Source organism: Egretta garzetta, unplaced genomic scaffold (genome assembly GCF_000687185.1).
Source record: "Egretta garzetta isolate BGI_Z169 unplaced genomic scaffold, ASM68718v1 scaffold10, whole genome shotgun sequence".
Taxonomy (NCBI): domain Eukaryota; kingdom Metazoa; phylum Chordata; class Aves; order Pelecaniformes; family Ardeidae; genus Egretta; species Egretta garzetta.
In genome coordinates this window covers 657,829-685,822 of record NW_009258268.1, presented here as the reverse complement: position 1 = coordinate 685,822, position 27,994 = coordinate 657,829, and the positions used below count along the sequence as shown (strand labels likewise).

General features: G+C 40.4%; 1 protein-coding gene across 2 annotated transcripts; it reads right to left on the bottom strand.

The window, feature by feature from the left end:
- Positions 1-213: 213 nt before the first annotated feature.
- Positions 214-27,988, bottom strand: RTN4IP1 (reticulon 4 interacting protein 1). Of its 2 annotated transcripts, none has more exons than XM_035888709.1 (9): positions 27,813-27,988; positions 26,090-26,241; positions 25,215-25,283; positions 24,843-24,967; positions 19,656-19,704; positions 17,987-18,123; positions 15,662-15,845; positions 14,218-14,310; positions 214-2,333 (listed from the first exon to the last, which is right to left on the bottom strand). In XM_035888709.1, exons 1-9 carry the CDS (start codon positions 27,958-27,960, stop codon positions 2,217-2,219), a joined length of 1,074 nt encoding a protein of 357 aa, XP_035744602.1. In that variant the 5' UTR covers positions 27,961-27,988; the 3' UTR covers positions 214-2,216. The 2 variants fall into 2 exon arrangements, with proteins under 2 accessions (XP_035744602.1, XP_035744609.1); XM_035888716.1 differs by lacking the exon at positions 214-2,333 and adding an exon at positions 9,131-9,694.
- Positions 27,989-27,994: the final 6 nt, after the last annotated feature.

Below are 27,994 nucleotides of genomic sequence, written 5' to 3'. Positions count from 1 at the left end.
AAACTTATGTTTACTGAAGGTTTAAAGACTGCTAGCACATAGCACATCCAAAGAATTTTTAACATGTGGCTTCAAATATAGTTAGTATGCTAATATAGTAAGTTCTAAATTAAGAAAAGATTCTAGATTTTGTCATGTAGAGACAATGGAAATCAGTAGATGTTTGTCAGAAAGAGAGGGCTGGCAGAAGGATGCATCAGAATGTGAAGAACGTGCCCATTTTCTAGGCTGCCTGTCCCTTTGAGTTATGGGTATTTTACTGCTTTGCCAAGTCAAATTTTTACCTTTTAAAACAGATCCAGTAAGTGTAGTCTTCGTGAACTCCAAAATCACATAGAAAACAAGAATTCTTAAGGAAAAGATCATTAAAGACAACTGCAACAGCACCTAAGCGCCGTGGTTATGAAGCTTTTCAGCCACTGCCTGTTGGGCTTACCGTGGAGGACGCCAGGCTCCCGAGTATTTCTGGCGGTGTTGGAGAGCGATGTCCGTGGAGGGCTGCTGGCTGGGCAGGAGCGTCAGACAGCTCTAGTGAGGGGCGTGGATACCTGCCCAGTCACAGGGACTGTGCCCGTTCAAAGTAAGCGCTGCCGGTTTAGTAAAGAGCTTGTGACAAGTAAGACATACTAATGACTGCAGGAGGTTCTTCTGTTGCCCTGTTCTTAACCTGGTTTTGTTAGCTTTTCGTAATAATGTTGGCAAAAAGGTAAAATACAAAGTCTTGTACTATGCTGCTGTGTTTTGTTCTGGCTAGACCAGTGTTATTACAAGCTGCTCCTAGGAGCATCCAGGCCTTTGTCTTGCATAGTAAGTCTGTTTAAAATTAACATTTTCATTACTATTGTATTGCCTCAAAGGATACTGGTGCTTTTATTGTTACCACCCTAGAGGAAGTGCCTTACTTATTTTCCTCCTTTTGTACAGACCTTCTGAAGTTTTGTTGCTCTGAAATGTGCTGCTTTTAGTTCTTCCTAGAAAACATGTTGTTATTGGTTCCAAACAGTGGTACTTTGTCATATTGATGTGCTCTTGCTATATATAATATAGCATTTTACAAATAAATTTAAGTTAGGTAACTTTTTATTGAAATTATTTTTAAAGGTAGAAAGCTGACATTTTAGTTAGTTCTGCTTCTGCCTGGTGTCCTTCTCTGTCTGTAATTCCTCTGCAACAGCTAATGAGGAGTCAATGGATGGTGTGGAATAGCTGCAGGCTCTAAGGAATGTGTGCTTCTCCTATACAAGCATGTGTTCAGTGCATTTTGTACACGGGGCCACAGTTCACACAGCTGCTGCTTCTGTCCCCCGACACAAGCACTCCATGACTTGGTTTTTCCATCACTGTAGCTGCACCACAGTAAATGTCCGGTTCCCAATTAAAAGGTTACCACTTCCCTTCGATCTAGCTGCACAATTGCAGGGGAAGTCACGCCATAGCCCATCTCAGGCAAAATGGTAAGATCATAAACAGACCAAGAGACACATACCCCTCCAGCACTTCATCGCCACTGGCAGCAATAGGGGGCATGGAAGGAACAGGGTCTCCTGATGACTGCCAAAATCATGTCTAGCCTACCCGCATGGACACTGTAGTCAGCTGAATCTGTGCCAGGAATTAGGCAGTTAGAGTAATTATCAGTTACAGATTTTTATTCCATGCTTCTACTCTGATTAGTTATGCCACGAGGGATTTGCCATATCGAGATTAAAGTACCGGTCTTGAGACAGCAACGTGACTGCTGCATACAGGAAAAGTTTACAGGTTCTGAGAAGGAACTAGATTGAGTAACAATAGATATTAATAAAGGTGAACAGAACTAGGCAAGGCCAACAGAGTTTCACATGGACAATTAGATAAACGTGTGCCTCACCATTTCAGGACTTGACTAAAACATCTGGAAAAATAAAAGCACCAAGACTACAAACTCTTATCCCAAGAGTGAGGGGTGTTCTGCAAAAGTCACAACTACATTTGTAACATGGTTTTCATGTAGAAACACCAAAGGGACACTAGTGTTTCTTGTCTGTGTATTAACAGTTATTAATGGGCAGGCAATGAAGGAATCAAAGAGGCTTTTCTAAAACAAGACTTCTTTTTAAAGTTATCCATCCCCTATGAGCTTTTGAAGAAGAAACAGTTGCTACATACCAGTTCATGTTCAAGTGTAATTTAGCACTAAAGGGCTGACTGCGGGCAGAATAACGATTAGAGATACTTTATTTTTTACTAATTACATCGATCACTGTTTTTCCACGTGCATGTCCTCCTTCCAATTTCAGAAAGGCTTTTGGAACTTCAGAAAAAGAGAAGACTTGATCAATAACTGGTTGAATCTACAAAATAAAAAGTGTCACAATATTAGGAATAAAATAATATATCACCTTCACACTTCAAAACTATATGAAGAAAGGGGGCAGGTTTCTTTACAGTATTTAGGGCAGAGGTTGCCAAATGATGTAGTCGCTAGCTTTTAACATTTTTCAGGGACCCTTCTGCATGCATCTGCACCAGTACATGCCTCAGTACCCTTGGAAGACTTGGCCACAAAGGAAGTACAAAAAAAAGTCCACAAACATTTGTTGCTGAATCATTTAGATACACTTGAAAACTCAGCCACTGTGTATTCCGGTAGGCATACATCATTAAGCCCAAGCTTGCACCGACTGCTATTTTGGCATTAATTTTGTAGAGTAGCCTTCTGGATTGTTCTAGACTCATTTCTAATAATGAAGGTGAAATTATCCTATTTGCTGTCCCCATTATTAATTAAGGAGCCTGAAAACCCTGTGAGCATTTTCTTTAGATATCACAGTGTACTGACAGGCAGAAGAAATGCCAGCTGCTGCTGCTAAAAAAATACTTGTCACTGCTGGGCCAAGGGAAGAGACTTTTTCTGTCAAGTTCTGAGTCAGCCTTCTAAAGACCAAAATAAGATCTGTGTACAAAAGTACCTCCCACATATACCCTCCCAAAGATCCTACCTGCCCTCAGATTGGGCTCTTACCTCGGATCCCCTAACACCAGCCCAATGTATGTTCTTACAGTGATGTACTGATCCTAATCTTGTCACCAGAGGAAAACATTAACAGTAGATGAGGCTGCAGCTAGAGCCAGCTCTTGTAGTGACGAAGATTTATAGAATGAGAGAATGGTTGGGGCTGGAAGGGACCTTAACTGGTTCCAACCCCCCCTGCCATGGGCAAGGACACCTTCCACTATACCAGGTTGCTCAAAGCCCCATCCAACCTGGCCTTGAACACTTCCAGGGATGGGGCATCCACAGCTTCTCTGGGCAACCTGTTCTGGTGCCTCACTGCTCTCGTAGTGAAGAATTTCTTCCTTGTCTCTAATCTAAATCTACCCTCTTTCGGTTTAAAGCCATTACCCCTTGTCCTATCACTGCATGCCCTTGTAATAACTAAGATCCAAACACCCTATTTACTGTGCTAGAAAAGATCCTTGATACTTGTGTCAGTGAAAAAAAGTATCTTCAGGCTTTTTCCTCACAACTGCTAGCCTGTACATTGTCTTACTGAATACTCCAGAACTGGCAACTGCCCTCTCCTGGTAGCACATGTGTCTCACTAAACAGAAAAGGAATACAACAGCAATAGGGAGACAATTTGCTAGCATCAGCACAGTGCCGTCTTTCAAAAGGCTTGCTTATTTTTACCCAAAGGCAAGGGGGTACACAGATACCCAGACATGCTGCTTAGAAGGTGAGCGTGCAGCACTACCAAGGCAAGGTTTCCATACGCACACGTTTTCCAAGCAGCAGCACTGACCACTCAGCACCCTCCCCAACAGCACAACAAATGCAATCTGGCAGGTGTCTGTGCTCCTGAAGGTCCTTCTCTCAACAATCTTAATTTTCTCTTTCTTCGTACACAGTGCCTTACCTTGAAGTCCATTCTTTGCACTAAAATAACTACTGGGTTTGCTTATATGATAACAGTAATCCAAGACATCAATAATCTATTACACTGCAGTATCTCCTACTCTTTGTCACTGGATTTTTCCTTTTTATTTTGTCAAGACAAGCTTAGCAGTAGTGTGAAACTTCATGTGGCAGAAAAGTAGGAACGCGTGAACTCCCTCCAAAGAAAAAGTGAGAATTAGCAGCCAAATCACTATGAGAGCAGCCGTGCAAATAAACATATTCACCAAGGGCCTCAAACTTGCCGTGCTGCAGGGTACAAGGCTGGGTAATCTCCTCCCCTTGTTCTGCCAGGACAACCTCTGTAAACAAACCTCTAGGAAAGCGAGTAGTAACACAAAGCAGAGGAGCCAGAAAAATGCCGTGTAATGCTTTCTGCTGCTCAACTGGGGAAGAAATGTGGGGCACAAGTGATCAAGACAAAAATCATGTTCAGTCAGCATCCAGCACAGAATGGAAATGTCATCTCAGGCATCAGCAAATTCAGGGACATGGACCCAGGGCAGCAAAAACAGAGATAATGGCTTTGGGTAAAGCAGGCATCCAAGTAAACTGCAGCTGCCGTGACTATCGGCAGGAGGAACGTGCTGCTGATCAGTAGTGACCGTTTTGAGGAAGACCAGCCCTCGCTCATAGCAGAAGCTTGGGAAAAAACAATGCAGTAACATTGTGGAACCAAGCACAAGTGCAGCACTTGCACAAGTACTTATTGTTAATGGCAGTTACATACAAAGCTGTGCTTCAGTTAAGAAAAAAAAAATAAAAATACAGAAATGCAGTGTGCCAGAGCATGGATGCAGCTGACCCTAGCAGGGCAAGAGGCTGGCAGGAGAGGAAAGGTATTTGGGGAAGAAAGCCATGCAGCAGCACAAGGGATGTGAAGCAAAAGGGATTCCAGGGAAGGGCAGAAGTTCATTCAGACACGTGCAGCAACTGAGAAAACGAACAAGGCACTTCAAGGTCCTGCTGCCTGCAGTCAATTATTGTAGGTTGCAGCTTATAACCCTGACAGAACGAGGTATGGTATGTCCTCAGCCTGTTAGGTAAAGCTCAAAGCATCACATTTGAAAAATGGCGACGCGGGGATTCAGAGGAACCCTGAATTCAGCCTCACAGTTCAAAACGTGGTGTGTATTGCAGCCACCACACGCTCAACGCCCATCTGCTACATTGATGTAACCTCTAGCTCCATTTAAAGGCCGGCTTTAGGCAGTGCTATGGAGAGACATGAATACTAAATTGATGATCCTGACAATCTAGAGCATTAAACATTTTATCTGGCTGGCTGGTCAGTCCCATTGTTTGAATAACCCTGAAAGGGCTGACCGTGTTGCAGCACAGTGATTCACTCAGCCTTTACCATAATCCACTGACTAAGATAAAATTTCTTCCTGTGAGCAGACAAACAAGTAGGGGAGCGTCTGCTGTTTGTTGAATGTGTGATAATAAATGGAGATTAACTGGATAATAAAAACACTGCCTATTTACAGCCACACATCAGTTCCTTGCCAGAGGACACCTATTTGTTCAGGGAAAAGGGATTAAACTAAAGTCTGGGAGAGAAAGGATTAACACACCCGCATTGAAATGTTTATCTGAAAACAGATTGGGCCTGAAAGGTATTTTCTTCCTCTTCATTCTGTCCAGTGCAGGGACGTACTATAGAAATGAATCTCAGGTCTCTTGAAATGAACTCATGTGTTTGGAAAAATAAAAAGCGTAATTGCTGACGCTGATTAAGGCCATCCTACACTGGGCACAGAAGTGGTCTCCCAGCCAATCCAGCTCCGAGCGCAGCAGGCAGCGAGCAGGCACTGGCAGGAGTCGACTGGGCAGCAGGAGCGGACTCCCGCTAACAGCAAATTCAAGCCCACCCTTGGAGGTCCCCACTTCTGTGGTAGCAAGGACACAGTCTGAGTTTTTCAGGTATAAGTGAGAAAACACAAAGGGAATGGAGATGGCTTTGGCCCTGGTACTAGCAGCAAGTCGCTCCGAGTGGGTGTGGAGCTGCTTCCTGCCGCTGGAGGGAGAGCTAGAGCCTTGAAATTCTCAGGAGAGACAACCAAACCTCAGAGGGCCTCAGAGCAAGCCTGGCTCAAAGCGGAAAAGAACAGAAGTCCCCTCGCTCCAAGGGCAATGACAGTGCATTGGCTCTCCCCCAGGTTTGTAAAGGATGGCCATGTCAAAACTGCAGGGCAGCCTTGCTTTGCAGAGTGCCTCCCCCCAGCTGCTGCCTCCCAGTGCACAAACCCTGCTTACGCCTTGGTAAGGAGCCATGAGCCTGCTCGTGGCCTGTGTACGCGCTTTGGCAAGGATGCTTGCATGTGCGCAGAATGAGAGCCACCATGTGCTCCACCACACCTCAAAATCCTCTTGATGGCTTGCCCTAATGGAAAAGACCTGCTTGCCATTTTGACTAGCTGAGTTAGAAGATAAAAGCTGTCTTCCTCCAGAAATTACCCCCATGCCCAAATGCGGTGTATGAGCACAAATGCAGAGCTCAATGCTCTCCTTCAGTGAGTCTCCTTTCAACGCCAACAAGAGACTTGAACAGAAATCATTACAAAGAACAGTTCCTGCCCTGTAACTAAATGTTTAGCTCTCCGATCAGCACTTTATTGTCATCTCATGGAAAAAAACACTTGTTTGGGACACTGCTGTTTCTGTCATTTCTTCCCTTTACCTGAGCATCTCCTTCTCTGCTGTACTCAAGTTCCATGTTCTTTGGGTCTTAATCCCACCCCTTTTTTTCGTCCTCCCTTCCCCTTAAAATGGCATGCACTAATGTATGCTGAGCATCATATTGCTTGCCATCATTAGGTTCTAGGGTCAACTCTCACTGAAACAAAGATTAAAGTTCTTCTCTTCTGGAACAGCTGGCTCTGGTCACATGTCGTATGGGTAGCTTTGCAACTATACAGTACTATGTTCTTGATTAACTTGTATTTCAGAGAATACGCACTTTCATCCAAGAGCACATTAAAGGGCATCGGGTATGTGATATTTCTGTCCCAAATGCCTGACAGAAGTAAGAACAATCCAAGGATCCAGTCTCATACGCCCGTAAGAAGAATGGTGGTGCAGTGATTAAGGAATGGGAATGGAAGGCATGTGTCCCGGGGTCTACTCCCACAGTCACCTTACAAACAACTGTATTACCAGATTTTGTTTGGTTGGTTTTCAAGAAAGGTACATCCTTTCATAGCAAGCCTCCCACAGCATCCCACAGTAACTCAGAAGTATCATCTACAATTATTAAAATGCTAGAGATGATAAATCCCAGTTAAGCAGGCTATCAGGGTATGGTTGGGAGTGTAGAAGAGTCTTAAAAAACATCCCTAGTTCATTAATTCTCCCTGGCAGAACAGCTTCTACGGAACACAATGAAGAGCAGTAAGAAACTGGAACAATCCCAGAACTGGAGTGTGTGCCAGCCTAGCCCAAGCTTAAATCAGTAGAAGTGAGGAAGACCCTGGGTTTAATTACCTACTGAACCATGCTGAAAAACTATTAACTAAAGAAAAGAACAAGTCTCTCTTCTGGAATCCCCTAGCAGTCATGTTCATGGTAGTTGTTCTGCTATTTATGCTGGTAATAAATCAGTCTGGGGCAATGCTACCATGTAATTAAGGCAGAACAAACTTTAGTACAATTACATATATATGGGCATATATATTTATATATGAAAGCATTTATATATAAGTATATATATAAGTGTGTGTATATATATATATATATATTAGAATAGTCCTGCACGACCTGCATCTCCCAGGGTCTCAGCAAATTAAACTCAGAACAGACAAGAGCTGTCTTGTTGACCCCACATTTCACCTCTGTGCTGGACATAATTCCCCCCTACAATAGGGGAGGAGAGCTCAGAACGTTAGGACTGACTTTCTACAGAATATGCAATTATATCAGGCCGAGGCAAAACATTTGATTAAATAAGCAGTATATGACAAAATTTTTCCAGACCTCATCGTTTATAAGAACTTATATATTCAAACCCTATCTCTCTACAGTATGCAGAATTTCCATTAGTCTTCTTCACAGATATTTTATGATGTAAACACCCAGCACTTTCATAAAGAGCATAAGCAAGCTACCATGTCCTGGAGGAAGAGGAGCAGATGTGTTTTAATAAAAATCACAGTGATTTTTTTTGGTGGTTGTGACAAAATGCAGATACAGGTTCCTTTTGGAAGAGAAAGGACTGAACAGAGCTTTTGGCAACATCTGCTTGATCAACATTTCTGGGCTCCAGTCAACCAACCTGGCAAGCAAAATCACTGCAACAAGAAAACAGAAAAATTTTTGAAAAAAAAAAGTAAATCTTCTGGAACAGCTGGCTCTGGTCACATGTCGTATGGGTAGCTTTGCAACTATACAGTACTATGTTCTTGATTAACTTGTATTTCAGAGAATACGCACTTTCATCCAAGAGCACATTAAAGGGCATCGGGTATGTGATATTTCTGTCCCAAATGCCTGACAGAAGTAAGAACAATCCAAGGATCCAGTCTCATACGCCCGTAAGAAGAATGGTGGTGCAGTGATTAAGGAATGGGAATGGAAGGCATGTGTCCCGGGGTCTACTCCCACAGTCACCTTACAAACAACTGTATTACCAGATTTTGTTTGGTTGGTTTTCAAGAAAGGTACATCCTTTCATAGCAAGCCTCCCACAGCATCCCACAGTAACTCAGAAGTATCATCTACAATTATTAAAATGCTAGAGATGATAAATCCCAGTTAAGCAGGCTATCAGGGTATGGTTGGGAGTGTAGAAGAGTCTTAAAAAACATCCCTAGTTCATTAATTCTCCCTGGCAGAACAGCTTCTACGGAACACAATGAAGAGCAGTAAGAAACTGGAACAATCCCAGAACTGGAGTGTGTGCCAGCCTAGCCCAAGCTTAAATCAGTAGAAGTGAGGAAGACCCTGGGTTTAATTACCTACTGAACCATGCTGAAAAACTATTAACTAAAGAAAAGAACAAGTCTCTCTTCTGGAATCCCCTAGCAGTCATGTTCATGGTAGTTGTTCTGCTATTTATGCTGGTAATAAATCAGTCTGGGGCAATGCTACCATGTAATTAAGGCAGAACAAACTTTAGTACAATTACATATATATGGGCATATATATTTATATATGAAAGCATTTATATATAAGTATATATATAAGTGTGTGTATATATATATATATATATTAGAATAGTCCTGCACGACCTGCATCTCCCAGGGTCTCAGCAAATTAAACTCAGAACAGACAAGAGCTGTCTTGTTGACCCCACATTTCACCTCTGTGCTGGACATAATTCCCCCCTACAATAGGGGAGGAGAGCTCAGAACGTTAGGACTGACTTTCTACAGAATATGCAATTATATCAGGCCGAGGCAAAACATTTGATTAAATAAGCAGTATATGACAAAATTTTTCCAGACCTCATCGTTTATAAGAACTTATATATTCAAACCCTATCTCTCTACAGTATGCAGAATTTCCATTAGTCTTCTTCACAGATATTTTATGATGTAAACACCCAGCACTTTCATAAAGAGCATAAGCAAGCTACCATGTCCTGGAGGAAGAGGAGCAGATGTGTTTTAATAAAAATCACAGTGATTTTTTTGGTGGTTGTGACAAAATGCAGATACAGGTTCCTTTTGGAAGAGAAAGGACTGAACAGAGCTTTTGGCAACATCTGCTTGATCAACATTTCTGGGCTCCAGTCAACCAACCTGGCAAGCAAAATCACTGCAACAAGAAAACACAAAAATTTTTGAAAAAAAAAAGTAAAAAAAAAAAAGTGCAAGCTTTGCAATTTAGCATGGGGAAAGATGGTTGTCGAAACAAGTGCGAGTGACTAAAAAGAGTGGGGAGAAGGACTGATCCATAGTCAGTTTAGACATTTAAGTACAGAACTGCTACCTTGGTGTCCTTTTTCAGATAGGGAGAGTGAAGCAGGCACCACCCAAGGGCGAGTCACCTCGGGTACCTTAAGATACCTTAGCACAGCCCTAAAGACAAAGACTAGAATTACTGCAGAGAAGGCCGCATCTAGACATGCCAGATTTGGAGAACATTCAAGGACTCAATATGTTACATTAGCTGTTTGATTTTCACACAGATGAGAGAAATCTGCAACAATTGTGCAACAAGGGCCAGGGAAAAAGCTCCTTGCAGAACTGCAACACGACGAACTGGAAGCAAATCAATGCACGCGCGTTAGGATAACAGAGTCAAGAAGCTGTGATAACCTACGCTAGCAAGAGCAATGTAAACCATCTTAAATCATCGCCATCCAAACAACTCAAAACCCAAGTAATGCCAAAGTGTATGACCATATCCATTGGTGTTACTTACTTCCTGAATAGCAAAGACTAGCAATAGAAAACAATTGAATTCCACATTTTAACACGGTATCTCAGAGCAAATCAAAGGTGGATAAAGGGCCTTAGCCCTCATTAGTAGGTAGAGAAATTATGCTAGCAAAAGGTTATGTGATTTGTACAGCATTGCACAGGAAGAAAGCAGCAGGGCCAAAGAACAGTCAGTGTCCTGTCCTCCACACCACAACAGCAGGTGCTAAGGCCAAAGCATTTAGTGTCTCCAGTAAAATGTATAATCAACACTTCACACAAATTACATTAATATAGGCATGCAATTGTTTTTCTTATGTGTGCCTGTGCTGTAACATTTATCTAGAAAGCAAACAACACAGAGAATGAACTATTCATTTCACGATCAGAGACTCTACTTGTCCTTTAGCTTTGCTTCTGCAAAATCAACTTCCACCCATCAGCCCATCTGATGCAACTCCGCTCTGATGGAAAGAGCATTAAGCCACCAGAAATACTGCACATACACACCTGGACTGCATTTAAATGGCACCAAATTAAAATGAAAATCTCAAATTTCTGTAGGGCTGCATGTTAACCCACATCCTATCATGGTCCAGCAGGAACATACAACATACTTAGTGCTCCCCCTTACGACACTGAGCCTGCCTTCCTCCAATCTGGCTTCATAAAAGGCAAAGTTCAGTGCTCAGTTATAAGTTAGATGTATTTTCATGAAATACATGCTGAGAAAGGAGGAAAAAGTTAAGCAAGCAGCAAAACCTGAGACTGTCAATGTTAAATCCACTACACTGACCACAAATACATCAAACTAATAACTAACAAGCTTTTCAGTGACAATGCTGGCAGCAGAGACCAGTGACAATGCTTCAGCAAACAGTGTGCCAGCGAATCTGCATCCTGAACTAAAGGCTCTGTTGATTTCAGTTGTCCTTAGATGAGAACCTTGTAATTCACCGGGAACATTCTGCCATGTGTAGAGATCCCCGGCTTCTGACATGAGCTTCATCCACTGATTTGGTGGAGCCCATGTTAGGCCAATCCTTACTGGCTCATAATTAACTGGCAGAGTTCAACCCACAACAGGGACTTCCCAGCAGTTTGGAAAGTAGCCAGTATGTCTCAAATTTGACAAGGAAATACTTGATTTTCTCTGTGCCTCCCAGCCCCTCAGTCTCACAATAGTCTCTTTGCAAGATGTCCAGCTGCACGGCAAAGAAAACAGCTCATAAACTGAAAACAGTTTTACAATCCTCAGAACTGAGCTGATGTGCAGGTAAATTACAAAAGGAAAATTATTATTCTTCCTTGCACTACCACCTCATCAAATCCTCTCCTCCCCATTAAATCTTCCTCTTCTGCCTATTAAAAAAGGCCGTTAAAAGAACTCCTCCTCATAACTGACATTTTGCACATCTCCATTCCTTGCTGCAAAGATCATCCATGTGAAAACCAAGTATCTTTAAACAAAATGTCCTTTTTGCTTATTCTTCATCCACTGAAGGACTGAGAATCCTTTTGCTTTCTAAAGGAAGATGATGAACTGATCAGAACTAAAAATCTGTATTGGTGCAAAAGGACTAAAAGAAAAACCACTGTCAAATCAATATGATCTGTAAGTGCTTCACGTACTGGAACATCATTTCTTTAAACCATCACCTCTTCTTAATTTCTTTAATTTAAATCCCCCCTCAGGATTGACAGTTTTCTGAAAAAAGCCTCTCATTTTCAGGAGCTCTCCAATTGCTCTCCTACTTATGCTTCATACAATCTGAGAACTGTCTAACAGAAAAGACGATTCACTGAAATTTCAAAATAACTAAATCTGCATTACTTAAACCTGTATTTACTCAAAACTAAGAAGTTCAACGACATGAGCTCACTTTGCTGGCTTCCCCAAGTCTTCTTGCTACACCTTCAGTGCTGGGTGGTTTGGGTTTTTTTAATTCTCATTTATTCTCTCCTATTCAAAAATAAACATTTCTTTTCACTTAGTTATGGGAAATTATGGTACACTTCCTCCAGTAGTTCTTTCCTGCCTTTTTTCCAAACACCTACTCTTCTGAATGGATGATCTGTCCATTTAAGAGAACTCTTGTGTCTAAACAATAAAGGTCAGTCTTATTAACATCTGTCTAAATAGAATACATCTGGGTCATAAAATACTGATGATAGCATGGATGTTTACAACATTTTACAAAATAGAGTATGATGCTGCTGGACTAATCACTATGCAGATAAACAGTCTGATATTATGACCTGTTTTTGCACAGAGAATAAAAGACCAAGCAAACATCTTTGTCCTCATGATCATCTTACAACAAAAAGTACATCATAGCATTCATATATGTATGACGTGCATTTTAAATGGCATTACAATTCACCTGTCTAGATTATTAGGCAGAGAACACCGATTAAGCACTACCTCTATTGCATAAACAGGTGTTTCCCAAGAGGCTTTCATGGGCATATTCTGCATTTGTTTTGCATACAAGGTAGGAGCAGAACACAAAACAAGTTGTGACTGGTTAAGAATCGGGACAAATGGTAAGAACGAAGACAAAGGCATTTCTGTTTCTTAGTCAATTATAATTTAGCAGTGTGATTGGATGCAATCGCAGGACGAGGAACATCTTCTAGGGTTTCTTTCTTGACCATGGGATAATGTCTTACAGCACTGGGCATAATGCAAAACAGAGTTGTGCAAAGCTGTAGCAGGAACACACTTCACCACAGCTTATTTGCTGCTGCAGCCTCTATTTACAAGTAGGTAACTTTTTAGGAAACACAAGACTTGCCACTGGCTGCATCATGACAGAGGAATAGGAGTGGCTGAATTCAGGAAGATTTTTATTCTGATCAGCAGCACTGAGGTGGCAAATACAAGCAATCAGGCCTTAAGTACGACAGCAATTTATTTACTCTTCTCCAAACTCTGGAACACAACGCATAGCAAAAAAGGAGATCAACACTCAAACTTTGAGAGATCTAAATTTTACTAATACACACAAATTTTCAGCACAAGATGGCCTGACAGTTCACATACTGGAATTGCCAGCAGTCATGGCAGACTCTGCTTCCTCCTCTACTTCGTTATGACATAGAAAGATTAACAGCAGTTCTCTATATTGTCTACTCTGGGAATTTTGGCAACATGACATTATCCAAAAGAGAACACTGCCAGAACCTACAGCACCACACAACCCAATAAACAGGCAATCAGCTGCTCACTCTCACACACGTTTTGTAACAAGCTCATAAACCTGAAAGGATCAGAAAAGCAGTCATCTGCCACTTCATGCCTTTCCCCCCAGGCCGCTAAGAGATTCCCCAAAAGCTTTTGAACGTTCCCAATATTCCAAGTCACTGTGCTGAATCAGCACAAACATTATACTCTGAAGCACTGAAATAATGAAACACAAGATTCTCGTCACTACTCTGCCAATGCAGATCATCTATGCCCTGCAATAACCTGAATATTCTAGTTCTGTGCACATTATGGGCAGGACTCCTGATTATCCAGGCTAGGCAATTTTGCATATGCAGATACACACAGTCATGTTCATTCTCACCAAACAAGGCCTCTTAAAACATATTTTCCACACCAGAGTTCATGCTAAATGTTTCCCGCTGGTAAAAATAAACAATTGCTGGACATTCTTTCCTCATAACTTAGTAAGCTTTGGGGTTTTAAAAACAGGTAGGGTGGAGAGGGAGAAGGCAGAACAGTCTTAAGGGTTATGAACTCCTATATTCCATGCAAAAGGCAGAAGTTAGAAACTGGAGCAAGACAATTCTTAACTAGTTTTCCTTACTGTGACTCTTAACATTTTATTCCCTAATTGTGAACTGCACCATTTTTGAGTCAAAGCAGCACCTCTTTCAGCACAAACAGCCAAATAACCGTTACTGACGTACCTTTCCAGAATCAACCAGTTCTGCTATTTCATCCAAACTTGGGCCACTTGGCATAAAAAATGCCCACCGATAATGGACTCCTTTAAAGAGATGCTGCAAGAAAGATCACAAATACATTAAAAAAATCATGAGAGGAAACCGAAATGTGAACTAAAATTAATGACAGAAGCATTAGAGAAGTAACTTAAGGAAAAGACATGGAAATTATATGCTAGTGTCTGAAAAAAAAGTCACCTAAGCACATGGATTAAATGTACAGACAGGGATGTTGTATTACCACAATAGGATCAGGGTGAATTTTGTGTCCAATTGCACAAGTCAGCTAGTTGAGAAAAACAACCACCTTGTCTCCAGACAGCTAATGCAGCTAGAAACAGCATTCTTTGTTACGTAACAGAGAAATGGTGCTCTATGTTTATACACATTCACAAAAGGGGGGAAATAAACCCAGCAATGTGACATTTAGAACGTTCCACCTCAGTGTCAGTGATTAAATTTTCCACCATCACATCTGCCAAAGTCATCACTGTCCAATGCGGATGGCAGCTCACATGAAAAGCAATTTGGGAAGATCTTACAAGCACAAGTCAAGAGCACCTCCTCTGAGTAAGTCATAAGAGGAATGAGGGCCAGATGATTTCTTATACAGGGCATACAATGCTCCTCATCATGGAAACATGCACACTGAGAAGCAGCAATACATGATTTCTTCCCAGCCTTTTCATTTTGTTTTTGAGCTTTCCTTTGGAAGTATCAGTGCAGGACTTAGAATCTCATTCAACCATGCCATCACAGGGATACCATGGCAACTGCTTGAAACGCATTCATTTGGAGAGCAAGTATGCATGTTGAGAGAAGAAAGAGAAGAGTTCTAAAAAGCCTCACTGATCTGGCCACTGGCTGAACATTTTAAAATCCACTTAGGAAAACTAGAAAAATCAGTATCTGGATCCAGACACATGAACATGAAAGAGATGAAAGACTTTCTAGCCACCTTCAACCACTTTTATTACTCTCTGGTGCTGGAATAGGATGAAGAGAATCAGTCATGGAACAATGTTTTGAGAGAAAGCCTGACCAGCCTAAAGCAAGTAGCAAAATTACCCCCACTTCAATGAGGCTGGGATTTGCTCTGTTTACTGTGAAACACTGGCTGTCAGCAGGACTCACGAGGGGGGAGCATATGGAAAAGGCCACAATGAAAAGCACAATAACAAATCGGAATTTCAAAGCACTGCAAACTACCACATACACCAATCAGTACCACCCTGACACATTTTTTTTTCAGTGCAAGAAAGAAGGAAAGAATAAGCATGCATCTGAAGTATACTTAATGATATATGAGGAAAATAAAACAGATGAACCACATGACTAGCATCCAAGCCACAAAGGAAGCCATTAGAGTACTACATAATATTAAAGTATGTAGGATTTTGTCAAATACCTTTACAGTTTTGGAAGCAACAGTGACTCCTGTTTGTAACATGCCATCAGCCACTCCAAGTTTGTCCATATTGATCAAGAAAGGTGTCACTAAGGTAACATATGTTGCTCCTGACCATTGCTTCAGGAGATCTAGAGCCCACTTCTCAGTGGATCCACCAACATTATCTAGGATGAAATCAAATCTGCAGACATGTAAAGAACAGGTTTAAAATTATGATATGGGGAAAAAAATTCACATTAATTAACCTAATACAGATCAGAAATTGGCTGTAGTTTACATTTTTACATATCACTGCAATGCATTAAAATAACTACCTACAAGACAGTAGCAAGAAAGTCCCAAGACTTCATCTAAATCCCAGCTTTACTGTACAACGGAAGTTAAATGTACAGGTTTTTGCCCATTCGCTGCACAGCAGACACAGACTATTTTGGTAACTTAAGCTGCTCTTAAACTCCAAAAAGTAGACTCCAAGATGCACAACTACATTCTCTATTTGCTTAAAGCCTTCTAGAGCTCTCTCTCTTCAGCCCTCCCAGAGAGGGACTACTGGAAGAGCCTTGAGGTCTGGTCCTAGCATTGAACAATATGCTATGTGCATGTAAAAACTAGTCTGGACTCACACCCTGAGTAGGAACATCTGTACCTGCCGTTCTCACGTGAAAGCTGGTTCCAGTAGCCAAAGTTACATAAATTACTCTACTAACCTTATCTCTCTCCTCACATCTTTTCTGTACTGAATTCTCAGCTTCACTTCTGAAAGTCTTTTTTGACCTCCCTATTTGGTTTGGGACCATTTTACCTTAACTGACAGTTCTTTTCTTCAAATCTACCTATTTGACGTAGAACCTAACAATGGAATGGGTATGTTCAGCCTCTGGCAACAAGCCACAGTTTCAGTGTTCCTTCTCATTATCCCAGCATGTGAGTCTGTAAAGGTTGAATAGGGCAACAGGAAGCTACGCACCTATTCTGTTAGATGCACAGCTCATTCTCACCTGTAAATTTCCAGCAATCTTCAGATTGCAATAGATATGTATACACACATACATCGAATCTAAATAGCCTACAAATAAGGGAAAATACTTTATGCAAATTAAATAGAAAAGTTCTTATCTCTGCAAAGACAGTTTTCCTGCCTACCTTCCAAGGATGTGATTTCACGTTACATTTCAGTCAACCTAACAGTTAGCTGCCAACAACAGAAATTAAAATCATGAAAACTAATGCTCCAGGAAAATTTAGCTCACCATGGAGTCTGAAGAGTCAGTACAACTGAAAAGGGGAGAGCAGGAGGACCACCCCGCTCAGTATACCTGACTGATTGACTTAGCCGTATCATAAAACTGCACGCTAAGACAGTGCTGTTGACAGCTCCCAAAAAGGGTCACTTCCTAGAATGGGTGTTTAGCATGTAAGATGTTGAATTGCACAAAGGCAGATTTAGTACTGCCTGCAAACTGCTAAGTTAGTTGCTGCACATCCTCCCCATACAGACAGTGCCAGTACCCTGACAGTTGCCTTCAGGCCTGCTGACAATCACACCACAGTTAAAGGGCACGTGCCTTCTTAGCACAGTTATCATTAAGATTCTTTCATAGATTGAACAGCTTCTATTTCCCCTCCTAGAAAGTTAACTCAATCTAGCTGAGAAGAGCAGTGTAAATACCATATTCCAATACAAGTCCCAGTAGACTAAGTTTAAACAGATGGAAAGATTAAAAAAGCAGAAAAGACTTTGGTTCTAGATAAAACCCCCAAGCTAATTTAAACACAACTGCTGTGACAAGGTAAGTGTGATTGTTTATCAGAAACAGCCCTACCGAATGTTACAGAAGAGAAATTTACTCCCAGTTGAGTTGCACAGTGGCCAGACCTTCAGGCAAGTCACTTAACTGCTTCGTGACCTAGAAGATCAGTTTTACTACCTACTAGCCTCACACAGGATTTCTGAGACTTATTTTAATTTATTCATGCTTTGTAAATGCTCCAAGATCCTTGGATGGAAGCTGACAAAACTGTTCAAATCACAGTCATTGAAGAAAAGCATGTGAAAGTGAGCTTGCCTCCACAAGCCCAATTAATTGGCTTAGTCTTACAATGAAATGTGTGCTTGGGATACTCACTTGGCAAACTGCATTCAAAAAGGGCTGGGATGAATTTGCTTTACAAAGTTAACACTTTAGAAAAGGGGAAAAAACAAAAAAAAAAAAAAAAAAAAAAAAAAGAGGGAGTTCTGATAGACTGGAGTCAAGCAATCAAAAGGCAGAAGGTCTGACTGCCAACTCCTTCATCTCAGTATTAAGCAACACAAACACGTACAAGGGTAATGTTTTAAGTTGCTCTTCCAGATTTCCAGATTTGTAATCAATCACCTCATCTGCTCCAAGCTTTTTCATCAGTGTGCTGGCATCATGAGAACAAACTGCTGTCACGTGAGCACCCCAGGCCTTCACTAGCTGAAAACAAGTATAAAAAAAAAAAAAAAAAAAGTCCAAAGTTTAGTGAAACATTAAGAACAACTTAAAAGCCAAAGTCTCATTATATTTATATAATAAAATGAGCACTTTTAGTAGGGAGTGGGGAGACTGTGTTCCAACACAGGATAACTTGTTGCACATCCCACAGGCAAACAATGGTTAGAATTTATCAATACTTAAGGAGGTTTTGGGGAGGAAGAAGCTGGTGGGGAGGAAGGAGGGTGTTTTTTTTAATGCCGCTTACAGGTATCAGGTCTCAGGATAAATAAGGCTTCAAATAAAATACTCAGTTTGCCATCTGAATCTGTCAGCTAAATATGTACTAAGAGGTATTGTCCAAGTTACCAATCTACAAAACTGTCACCAGATCAACCATGGAATATTTTTAAATATTTAAAATTAAAAGTAAGCATTTCGTATCTCTCTCACTGTAAACAGCTTAAATATTAATAACAAGAAAAAGAAGGAAGTAATCTCTGATTTGCCACGGGGAGGATGTCAGGTTATCTTCTACTCCAAAAGCTAGAGCAAAGTAAAGGATTATTGCTAGTTATTTATCTCTTTCATAATCCCATTTTTCATGCACAGTAATCTTTTTTACATTTATTCCTGATTAATTAAGGTAGTTTACTCAGGATTAATCAAGTAGAAATCGCAACTAGTCAGTGGCTGGTTAGCCTTTCGTACTCATATAATTTAGCCACCTGCTTTATCACGGACCAGGCAAATAGCACATCACTAAAAATTCTCCTGTAAGCCTCTTTAAAACCACTATGTTTATGGTCTAGTAACATGGAACGCAGTGATGCAACCACCCAACCCTGTATTTTTTTCATATTCTCAAGAAAAAGATGATTCAGCATGAGATGACACCGATTAGAATCGAAATCCCCAAATTAAATGAGACCATGAAGAGAGGATGTTCCACAATTAATGGATCAATAAAAGAGCATGTTGATCTTCCAAAGTTTAGAGCTACTGGAATGAAGACAGACAAAAGGGCAGCAGGGCAAAGACAGTGAGGGAAAGCTAATATAAGCCTCTGTGCTTTACATACACTGCACATAAAAGCCTGGTGCCTCTCATGTCATTTGCCCACCTATAGCAGTTACGGTAGATGACACATTCTCCATCAGCTTTTCTACTCCTACACCAAGTTCTTTTCATATTTATGGAGCAGAGCTGACTGAAAAATAATGAAAACAGGCTACATATTTCAAGTTACACCAATTAGAGATTTCCTGCACCCAAACTGTGAAATGAGATTTTTTCACTACCTACACTCACCACTCCTTTCTTTGAAAGTCCCCGCTTCCTACTTTAAACTAATGCAACGTAACAAATGGAAAGCAGTAAATCTAAACATGTTTCACTTCTGGAAGTATCAATCAGATCAATCAGACAGATCAATCTTGCTGTTTCACTATTCCTTCCCTCAATTCCCTTCCGTTAATTTTTTTTTCATATTGAATTGCTTGAAGATGCATCCTAGGCATGCTGGTTTGTATTACCTGTACAGCAAATGTACCAACTCCTCCTGAAGCTCCTAATATTAATACTCTGCAAGAGAAAATTAAAATGTATTAAATAGTTCTTTAAATAAACCTTATAGTAACTATTGTATTCTAATGCTTCTTATACATCTCTGACATCAAATTATGTTAAGCAAAAGATTGTATTTGTCATTCAGTGTTACTTAGTGGTTAACTCTTCAGATAGCCAGTAATGTGACTTAACATCGCTGATCATGTTTCCCGTGCCAAGAGCATTATCTCAGCACAGCCAAAAAGACTCCCGCATATGTGCTTTCCACTAAAACCAGGCAGTGGAGCTGTCAGGCAGTAACATTTATCATGCAAAAGCCCTGGCCCTGGCCCTGCTTCCCCAAATGCAACTGCTTAGTTTGGGACAAAATCAGGGAAGAGTCTTTCTATCTCCCAGGCTCCGCTGTCATATCTGCTGAAGAAAAAAATCTGATTTGCCAACATTCTACACAAATTGGTGTTAACTAAGAGAAAAAGTGGTTTAGTATCATATTATTTAGGGACACTGGGAACTTCAGGATATATGGGACATAATTTTCCCATGCTGCATAATATTTATCTATGAGAAAGACAAAATACAATGAAGTAGCTTCACCACAAACAAGTTTAACTTCTATTAAATTGTGTGCCTTTTTCTTTAGAAAACAGGCAGTAGAATTTTTCCAATTCAGTACATCTCAGTAAGACCCTGTAAATGCCAGGTTATGGAAAGTGGCACAGAAGTAAGAAAATGAAAGAGTATATTACCAAATTATTAGCAAGTGAGAGTTAATTTTAACTGAACACACTATCCTAAATTTCATAAACATGAATGCAGTTTAGTGGTGTGAGAACCTTACTGATAGGAGCCTGGTCACTGCTCAAAAAATTCATCCGGATATTTTATTAAAGCCTTGCTGCTGAAGCTACAAACAGTGCTTAGACTTCAGACCCATTTCTTAATTCTAGGACAAAAAGAAGACCCAAGATGAAATCTTGGCATAGAACTGGGGACCATCATGTTTCTCAGCACTTCCATTTGCCAGAAAAATTTCAGTATCTTCAGAAGCTGGTCATGTTCCTGTTTTAAATCTCACTGTGCTAGATGTTGAAGGAAATTGCTTTTTACAGTGTAAAATTGTACTATACAATCTGGAGTCTCAGTTTACAAAAATTCTTTGAAGTAAGCTAAGAGACTTGGCTTTGGTCACAACATCCATTTTAAAATGCTTCCTCTTGTAACTGATCAGATTCTGTTCCCTCCTATTTCACTGATCCAAGCTGCAAAATTCAGATTAAGAATTTGAAACCACAATGCCTGCAGCTTTTAAATCTGCCAAAAAGTACTTATCCTCAGAACCACGCTTCTAACAACAGATGCCTGAAGCAACATTCATATTTAGATTTTATTATACTTAAAAAGGCTCAGGGATGCTACACTTGAGATACTGGATTAAGCTCATCTTTATCCTTACAAAGGACAGTCACAATAAAATCCTTTCAAAAAAACCCTTGTCAAATTGCCTTTCCAATTTTACTCCTTGCTTAAAGGGCATTTCTTCCACTACAAATTTTGAAAAAAGCTGCCATTTTAAAATGCACATTTTGCTCAAGGATTTAGGTGATATTTTCAGTTTTGGGGAGCTGCTTGGCTAGGATTTTTATTTTCCCCTTCAATAAAAGCCCTTGAGATTCTTCAGGTAGAAATACTTTCCAGATTTGGTTTGTTCCTATGTTATATGGACTATTCTCTCCCAAACCTTCTCATTATTAATACTCTCTCCATACTTTGTGACTTTAAGAAAGCTCCTTGCTTTCAGATCAGCATTTTTACAGCACTGAGGACAGCAAGACACGTTGTTTGGCACAACACAAGGAAGTGGGGAAGCATTTGAAGGTGCAGGACCTGTTAGGACGGTACTGAAGAACCACAGATGGTACAAAGTGCCAAAGCAGGCACAGTTTTATTTGCCTTGCCTCGGGAAAACAAAACCAGGAGAAAACATATCAGAGAAACTACCTGTTACACTGCAAAGGTAAGCTCAGGAGTAAACTAACATATAAGCACATGCATGAGGGAACAAACTAAAAAATTATTTGACCTGAACAGAGATCTAAGAGAACCAATTCTCTCAAAAGAACAAAACAAATGTTCATACCCTAGGCTTTGCTCCCTTCTGACAGAGGCACAGAATTCAAGCCAGCATTCACCAAGCCCCACATGAGGCTCTAGCAGTTCAAATGATCAGAGTGTCAGCATACCATGGGATTTGAGAGTTTAGCGCTTCTCCCCGGGCCCTGCTTGGAACTATGGTATGGTCAGAAACAAGCATCAGAGAGCTGTTTCAGCTGTGTCCCCCCTCAAAAGACACAGGGGGTCAGGAGTGGGTGTACAGGTCAAGGACTAACACCTTCTCCAGATTATAAACAACTAACAAGTTTCAGTGACTCAGCTACATGCCAAATAATAAAAAAACCAAACGTATTCATTGAATAAATATATCAATTTTTTATATATATACAATTCCATTTGATTATGCCAACAAAACGTCCTTAAGAGATTTATTGCTGTATCAAGAAGCATATACCCTACCAAGAAGTTTTACAACCTACACACACCTTGTACTTCTCAACAGATAAAATGATGAAGTAACACACAGACTTTGAAAAAAATATTTTCTCGGGGTATTATATAATTCAAATTTTCATTTGATACATAGAATATAAGCCAGGAGTGTATGTTTAATAGCTTACAGTAACAGAATCCAGCATCTCTCCCCAGCATACTTAAATGTATAAAACATTGACTCTGTATTTATATAAAAGACCTTTACTTAATATTAATGTTAGCATTTTCAAGAACTTCTCAAATTGTCAGCTTTGGTTTTACCGTACTTTTTGTGAATACAGCAAGCGAGACATTGAACAGCTTATTTAACAGCTATTGTTGAACAAGCATATATCCCCTCTCTACTGAAACAGGACACTGGTAGATATGAGAAGGTCTCCAGATATTATCCACAGAGAACTTCGAAACAACAGAGTCATTCTGAACACTGTGGATAACAAGAATGTTCACTTTTAGCTTGTGCAAGAATTCTGACATAAATTACAGTGGTATAGGATAAAAGTTATGGAGGAATAACTGGAGCATATGAACAATTTGAGCACACTTCAGGTAACTTGTAAAAACAAAGTTTCTGAAAGTGTGTGCAGATGTAGCAGATGCTCCCGTCAGATCAACATACAGTCAGATGTTGGGCTGTTAGCAAGTATCTCTGGTTAGCACAACCCTTCCACATTAAAGAGGCAAAGAAAACAATACACAACAATAGAAAAATCTCACTGTTGCTAAGATGTCTTAACACTGCAATAAAGTATCAGTGAAGCAGCTTTCATCAAGGAATACAGCTGCTCTTTCAAAATAGGACACATGCTTGTGTGTATATACACCCCTCTACACAGCTATTTACATTCACCTACAGTAGACAAAAAGACCAATATAAAATCACACATGTAGGTAACTTCTTACCAAACGTTAAATTATTTCAAGAGATTAAGAAACATTATGTAAATTCTTATCTTTTGAAATGATTGCTTTGAGAGAGTAATAAAAAGTTCATGGAATATACTTTCGCACAGCCCCTTCAATGCACTTTATGTATTTTCCTACAAGAACTTTTCCAGGGGAAAAAAGCTACCATCACGTAAGTCATTCTCTGTTGTTTTTACAATTCAAAACTTCTAGATGGGAACACCATAATTTTAGAAATACATTTAAATGTTTTTTTGCTGACAGAGTAATTAAGTATTTATTGGGAATATAGAAGTAAATGTTAAATGTAAAGGCATGATATAAATGCAGTTTGAATTTCACTTTTAACAACCTAAACACTTACCTGAAGATTGGAAAGATACTTTAAATGAGGCTAGCCTATCAACATATCTTTAGGTTAATTCTATTTACACGTGAAAGTTAAGATAATAAAAAAGTCTGAATACTGAAAAATAAAAAGGAAGACAACGTATCTAGAATTTTATCACTAGCTGGAAGTTAATTTCAATGAAGTCTCTTTCAAATTGCTTTAAATTTTGCAATTTCTTTTTCTCAAAACATTGTTTATCTTTAGAACAAACAATTACTTGATATTTTCATGATGGAATTTACAGGGACATATGAACAACCACTCACTCAATTATCTTCTAAAGATGCAGGTGAAGAATTTCAGTAAATCTAGTGTCCTTTGCAATGTGTTGCATTACAACAGTAACACCCAAGATAAGAGGAGAACAGGCATCTGGCCTCCTACTGGCCAATAATTACTTTATGACCTAAATGTTTGGTGCAGCGTAGTAATTTTAATGATTATTTTTCAATTGCAGTATTTTTACTTTTGCCCTTCTTTCCATTCTGAACATTTTGCTATCTATTTACAGAAATATCCAAAGGCCAAAATAACTGCAAATTTCAATTATCGGGAGAAAAATGGTATCTGCTCCAATCTTTCAATGCATTTTTCCTCTTCTGTCCTCCATCTGCCATTGTCAGATTAACAAGCTGATAAACAAAGCCAATTTTTCTATTTGATTCAGCTGCTCGTCTTGCACGTTTTCCTCTTCTCTTCTGCGTTCCTGACCTCATCAAAGTTCTGGCCTATGGGTCAAATGAGACCCAGTCACCTGCTCATTTTTCTCTAAAAAGCTGGAAAACCAGTCTGTTCCAAATGGCCCACGCCTGTGGGAACCACACCTCTGTAGTTGAGAGGGCTTTTTGTGAGTTGCCAAAACAACTCAGAGAGAGGACATTACCTTTGGATAGCTGTCCTAGCAGGCAGAAAGGCAAAATTCCTATAAATTCCTAGAGATACGATCCTTAGATTCTCTATATAGTCCTATACACTAGATATACATTGGACTATCTCTATATAGTCACCATATAAAGGAAGTGAGCAGCAAGTGACTAGGCACACTTCGGTTAGTGTCCTTGTCTGAGTCTCCCTCTAAAGAAGGCTCTCCTCTCAACAGTTGTGTAGATGCAACCTAGCATCTTCAGGCCAGCTGGTCTTTGTGAATGTCATGGTGTAACAGTCGTCATCACTGTTAGACACGTCTTACAAGCAGCTAATCAGTATAAAAACAGAACACTAAGTTTTAGTACCAGAACTATTTACTTACCTTTTCCCACTACAATTATTTCGGTTCAGTCCTCCAACCTGGTTAACTGCAGACCATGCTGTGAGACCTACATAGGGTAAGGAGGCAGCTTCTGTGTGACTGAGACGCTTTGGCTTAAAAGACACCTGAAATAAAATCAATCGTATTTTAAGTCACACAGCAGATCCTATGTGACACTGAAATATTTAAACAAGCTTCACTGAACTGCAGACAGTGTATTCTACATTTTCAACTACCTTCATAACTAGCTGGAGTCTAAATCAATCCAGACACCAAGAAATAGACAGTTACTTAGACACCAAAGTGAAAAAAAAAATGCCAGTCTTCACAATTTTGGGGTTTTGTCTGTTAGCTGCATTTTTGAAGGTTTACCTCGTTTCCACTAGCTACCACAAACTCTGACAGAGTGCCCTGTTTCCATGGAGGAATTGCTGCCCACACCTAAAACCAAACAGAAAACAAGTATCAGTTTTTGTGACTTTGCACGATTGTACCTACACAGGAAAGTTTTCTTGATTAAAGGAATCTTTTTTTTCCAATTTGCAGAATGTCTTCACTATTGCTTATCAGAAACCAGTCTTAGCTTACTCTTTACGCAAAAAGCATCACAAGGCTGACTAAATGAAGGACTGCAGGGCTGTCTAAATCAATTGTACCATACTGTGTATAAGATATAATTTTTCAAAAACCCCAAACTACTTCCATGCCAAGAAAGCCCAGATTGGAAGGGATGGGGCAGGGAGGAATCAGAATTTGCTATACTAAAACTGGTGAAATGTGAAAGCAACTAGTGAAGGTGAAAGCAAACAATATCAGTATTTATGTGGGGACTCGTGACGTGGTTCTTGGGTTATGCTAGAGTTCCTATCCTAACTAAGTTACTCAAGAAAAAAACCAAAGCAACTAACCCCTTCCTGTTAGAATTTTATCTTCACTCAGAAATGAAGCAGCGTCCTGAATGTGCACTTATAAATAAATATCTCTCTTGGTACCACTGAAATGGACCAAAAAATAAAAAACAGAAGGGAAATTAACTTGCAGAAGCAAATCTGGGAAAGATCATGTTTTTCAGATAAAAGAGGTAGGGAAGAAAGCATTCTAGGAATTTACTGCTGGATAGTCCTCATTCAGAGTGTAACAACATAAAAGAAAAAAAAATAATTTTCTTAAGAGGAAAATGAAAGCTGAATATCTCATAATATATTTTAACTATACATTTTTGGAAAAAAAGACAGTGGTGGTATCACCTCATCTCCAGGTTTGAAATAAGACACACTCAGTCCACATTCCATAATAACACCAGAGACATCTCGACCAAGTGTTAGTGGAAATTCAGTGTCTGCGCTTTTGAGTTTCAGGGGATCCCGCTTCATATTTAATGCGGTTGCACCGTAACCACCTGTAAAAACATGAAATTAACCATGATGTGCCATAGAGTTTTCATTATTAACTGGATAATTCCAATTAGAAAGCATTGTCTATACCTAATGTTCCTCATCTCTGTTATAACTTAGGCATGCAAAAGATCTGCACTATTTTATACTTTTACGGATTTTACAAATAAAGAGCAAATCTCATTCTGGCTTATTTGTCATGAAATGGTTCTCCATTACAAAAATATTTAGTATGCATTAACACCATCAGAAATTCTAAGAAGTCTGCTGGAAATGCTCCATTTTCCAACAACATCATGTAGCTACAAATCCAAAAGAACACCAAGCTTTCCATTTGTCTTTTCAAATAAAGAAGCGTAAAAAGCAACATGAACATCACTGTAAAAAATATTAAGGCACATCTCCCAAGATAAGCAACCTGAACTTCTATTCCGTAAGCAATAGCAAAATGCTGTGAACTGTCAGAATTACCCATCTAACAACTCTGCTTAGCCTAAAAAAGTCTGCATTTGGGCACACATGCCCATTCAAGTATTTGGACAAGTCTGCTTCGGTGCCCTATTATGCTAGAAAGTGTTTTAATACTGAAAAGAAACAGACACAAAAGCAGGCACCTCAAAAGCAGGATGAAAATGTAGTTTTTCAAATACTTTTACACTGACTTAAAATACTGCTTGCAACCCAGCAGTTCAAGCAGGTCGTTCAACAGGAATCCTCAGATAGCAAACGTCCCACAATCAAGCCCACAACTACATACAAAGATTTTTTTTAAATTAATTTATTAAAAGACCCAAAACACAAATTACAGCTCTGACACCAGGCTTCCTGCAGATATCTCTGCACATGCTACTGAATCTGATTTGATATGCAAGATCAATTCTTAACATGAAATATAAGGTCTTCTACTACCACAATGTCCTTCTTGTGTTTCAAACCTTGAAACTGAGAAAAAATCTGATTAAATGTGTCAAACACGAAGAGTGGGTCAGTGAAAGATATGGATTTCCTGGGCAAGATGACAGCAGGTACCCAGATACCAATTCAGGAAGAAAGGGCATGGCAACGAACACCACGGTTTGGATGACGTCGCACGTGCCGACTTTGCGGTAACTTTGACCCCCAGCCCCATTCACCTCAAAGAGATGGGAAAATCCAGCACCTCTCAGGGGGAATGCTGCTCCTTGGAAGGGCTAGTCTCTTGGTCAAGGGAGTACCACCACCCTGACGGAGGGGATGGGGGAGAAGGCCGGGAAAGAAACCCCGCCACGGCCGTGCTACTAACGTAAGGAAGCTGACCAGTGAGCTGCAAGCCCGCAGAGGACAGCAGTTACTCACTCAGACTAAAAGCTTACCCCTGCAACGCACGCGCTCTTGCCTTCAGAAAGGCAGTGGCTTTTTGTGCCTTTCTTCCCTAAGAACTTGAAATAATAACGTTTCAAAGAGGCCGTTTCCCCGACAGGCTCCGGGCAGCAAGTGCGTTGGCAAGCCGCCCTCCTGACACCCCTGCGACAGCTATCCCAGCACACCCCCTGCCGCCACGCCAGCCTGGCCCCGGCCGCTCGGGCCCGGCACTTACTTCTCATGCTAAGGTCGATGGGGTTCAGGCTCGCAGCGTGAACCTTAATGATGACCTCGTTCGGGAAGTGTATGATGGGGAACACCATGTCCCGGGTGAAGCGCAGCACGTCGTTGCGGCCGTACTGGTCTATGACCCAGGAGGGCATGGCGGACCGCGCCCGCGGAGAGGCGCGGAGGCCG

Bases quoted from the DNA above. Each gene is read 5' to 3' on its own strand.
- RTN4IP1 (XM_035888709.1), bottom strand. From the start codon at position 27,960: ATGCCCTCCTGGGTCATAGACCAGTACGGCCGCAACGACGTGCTGCGC. The intron at 15,846-17,986 runs GTACGTGTTTGT...ACATGTCTGCAG, and splicing joins CAACTTAAAACATTACCCTT to ATTTGATTTCATCCTAGATA. The intron at 2,334-14,217 runs GTACGTCAGTAA...TTTATTTTGTAG, and splicing joins AACTGGTTGATTCTGGAAAG to ATTCAACCAGTTATTGATCA.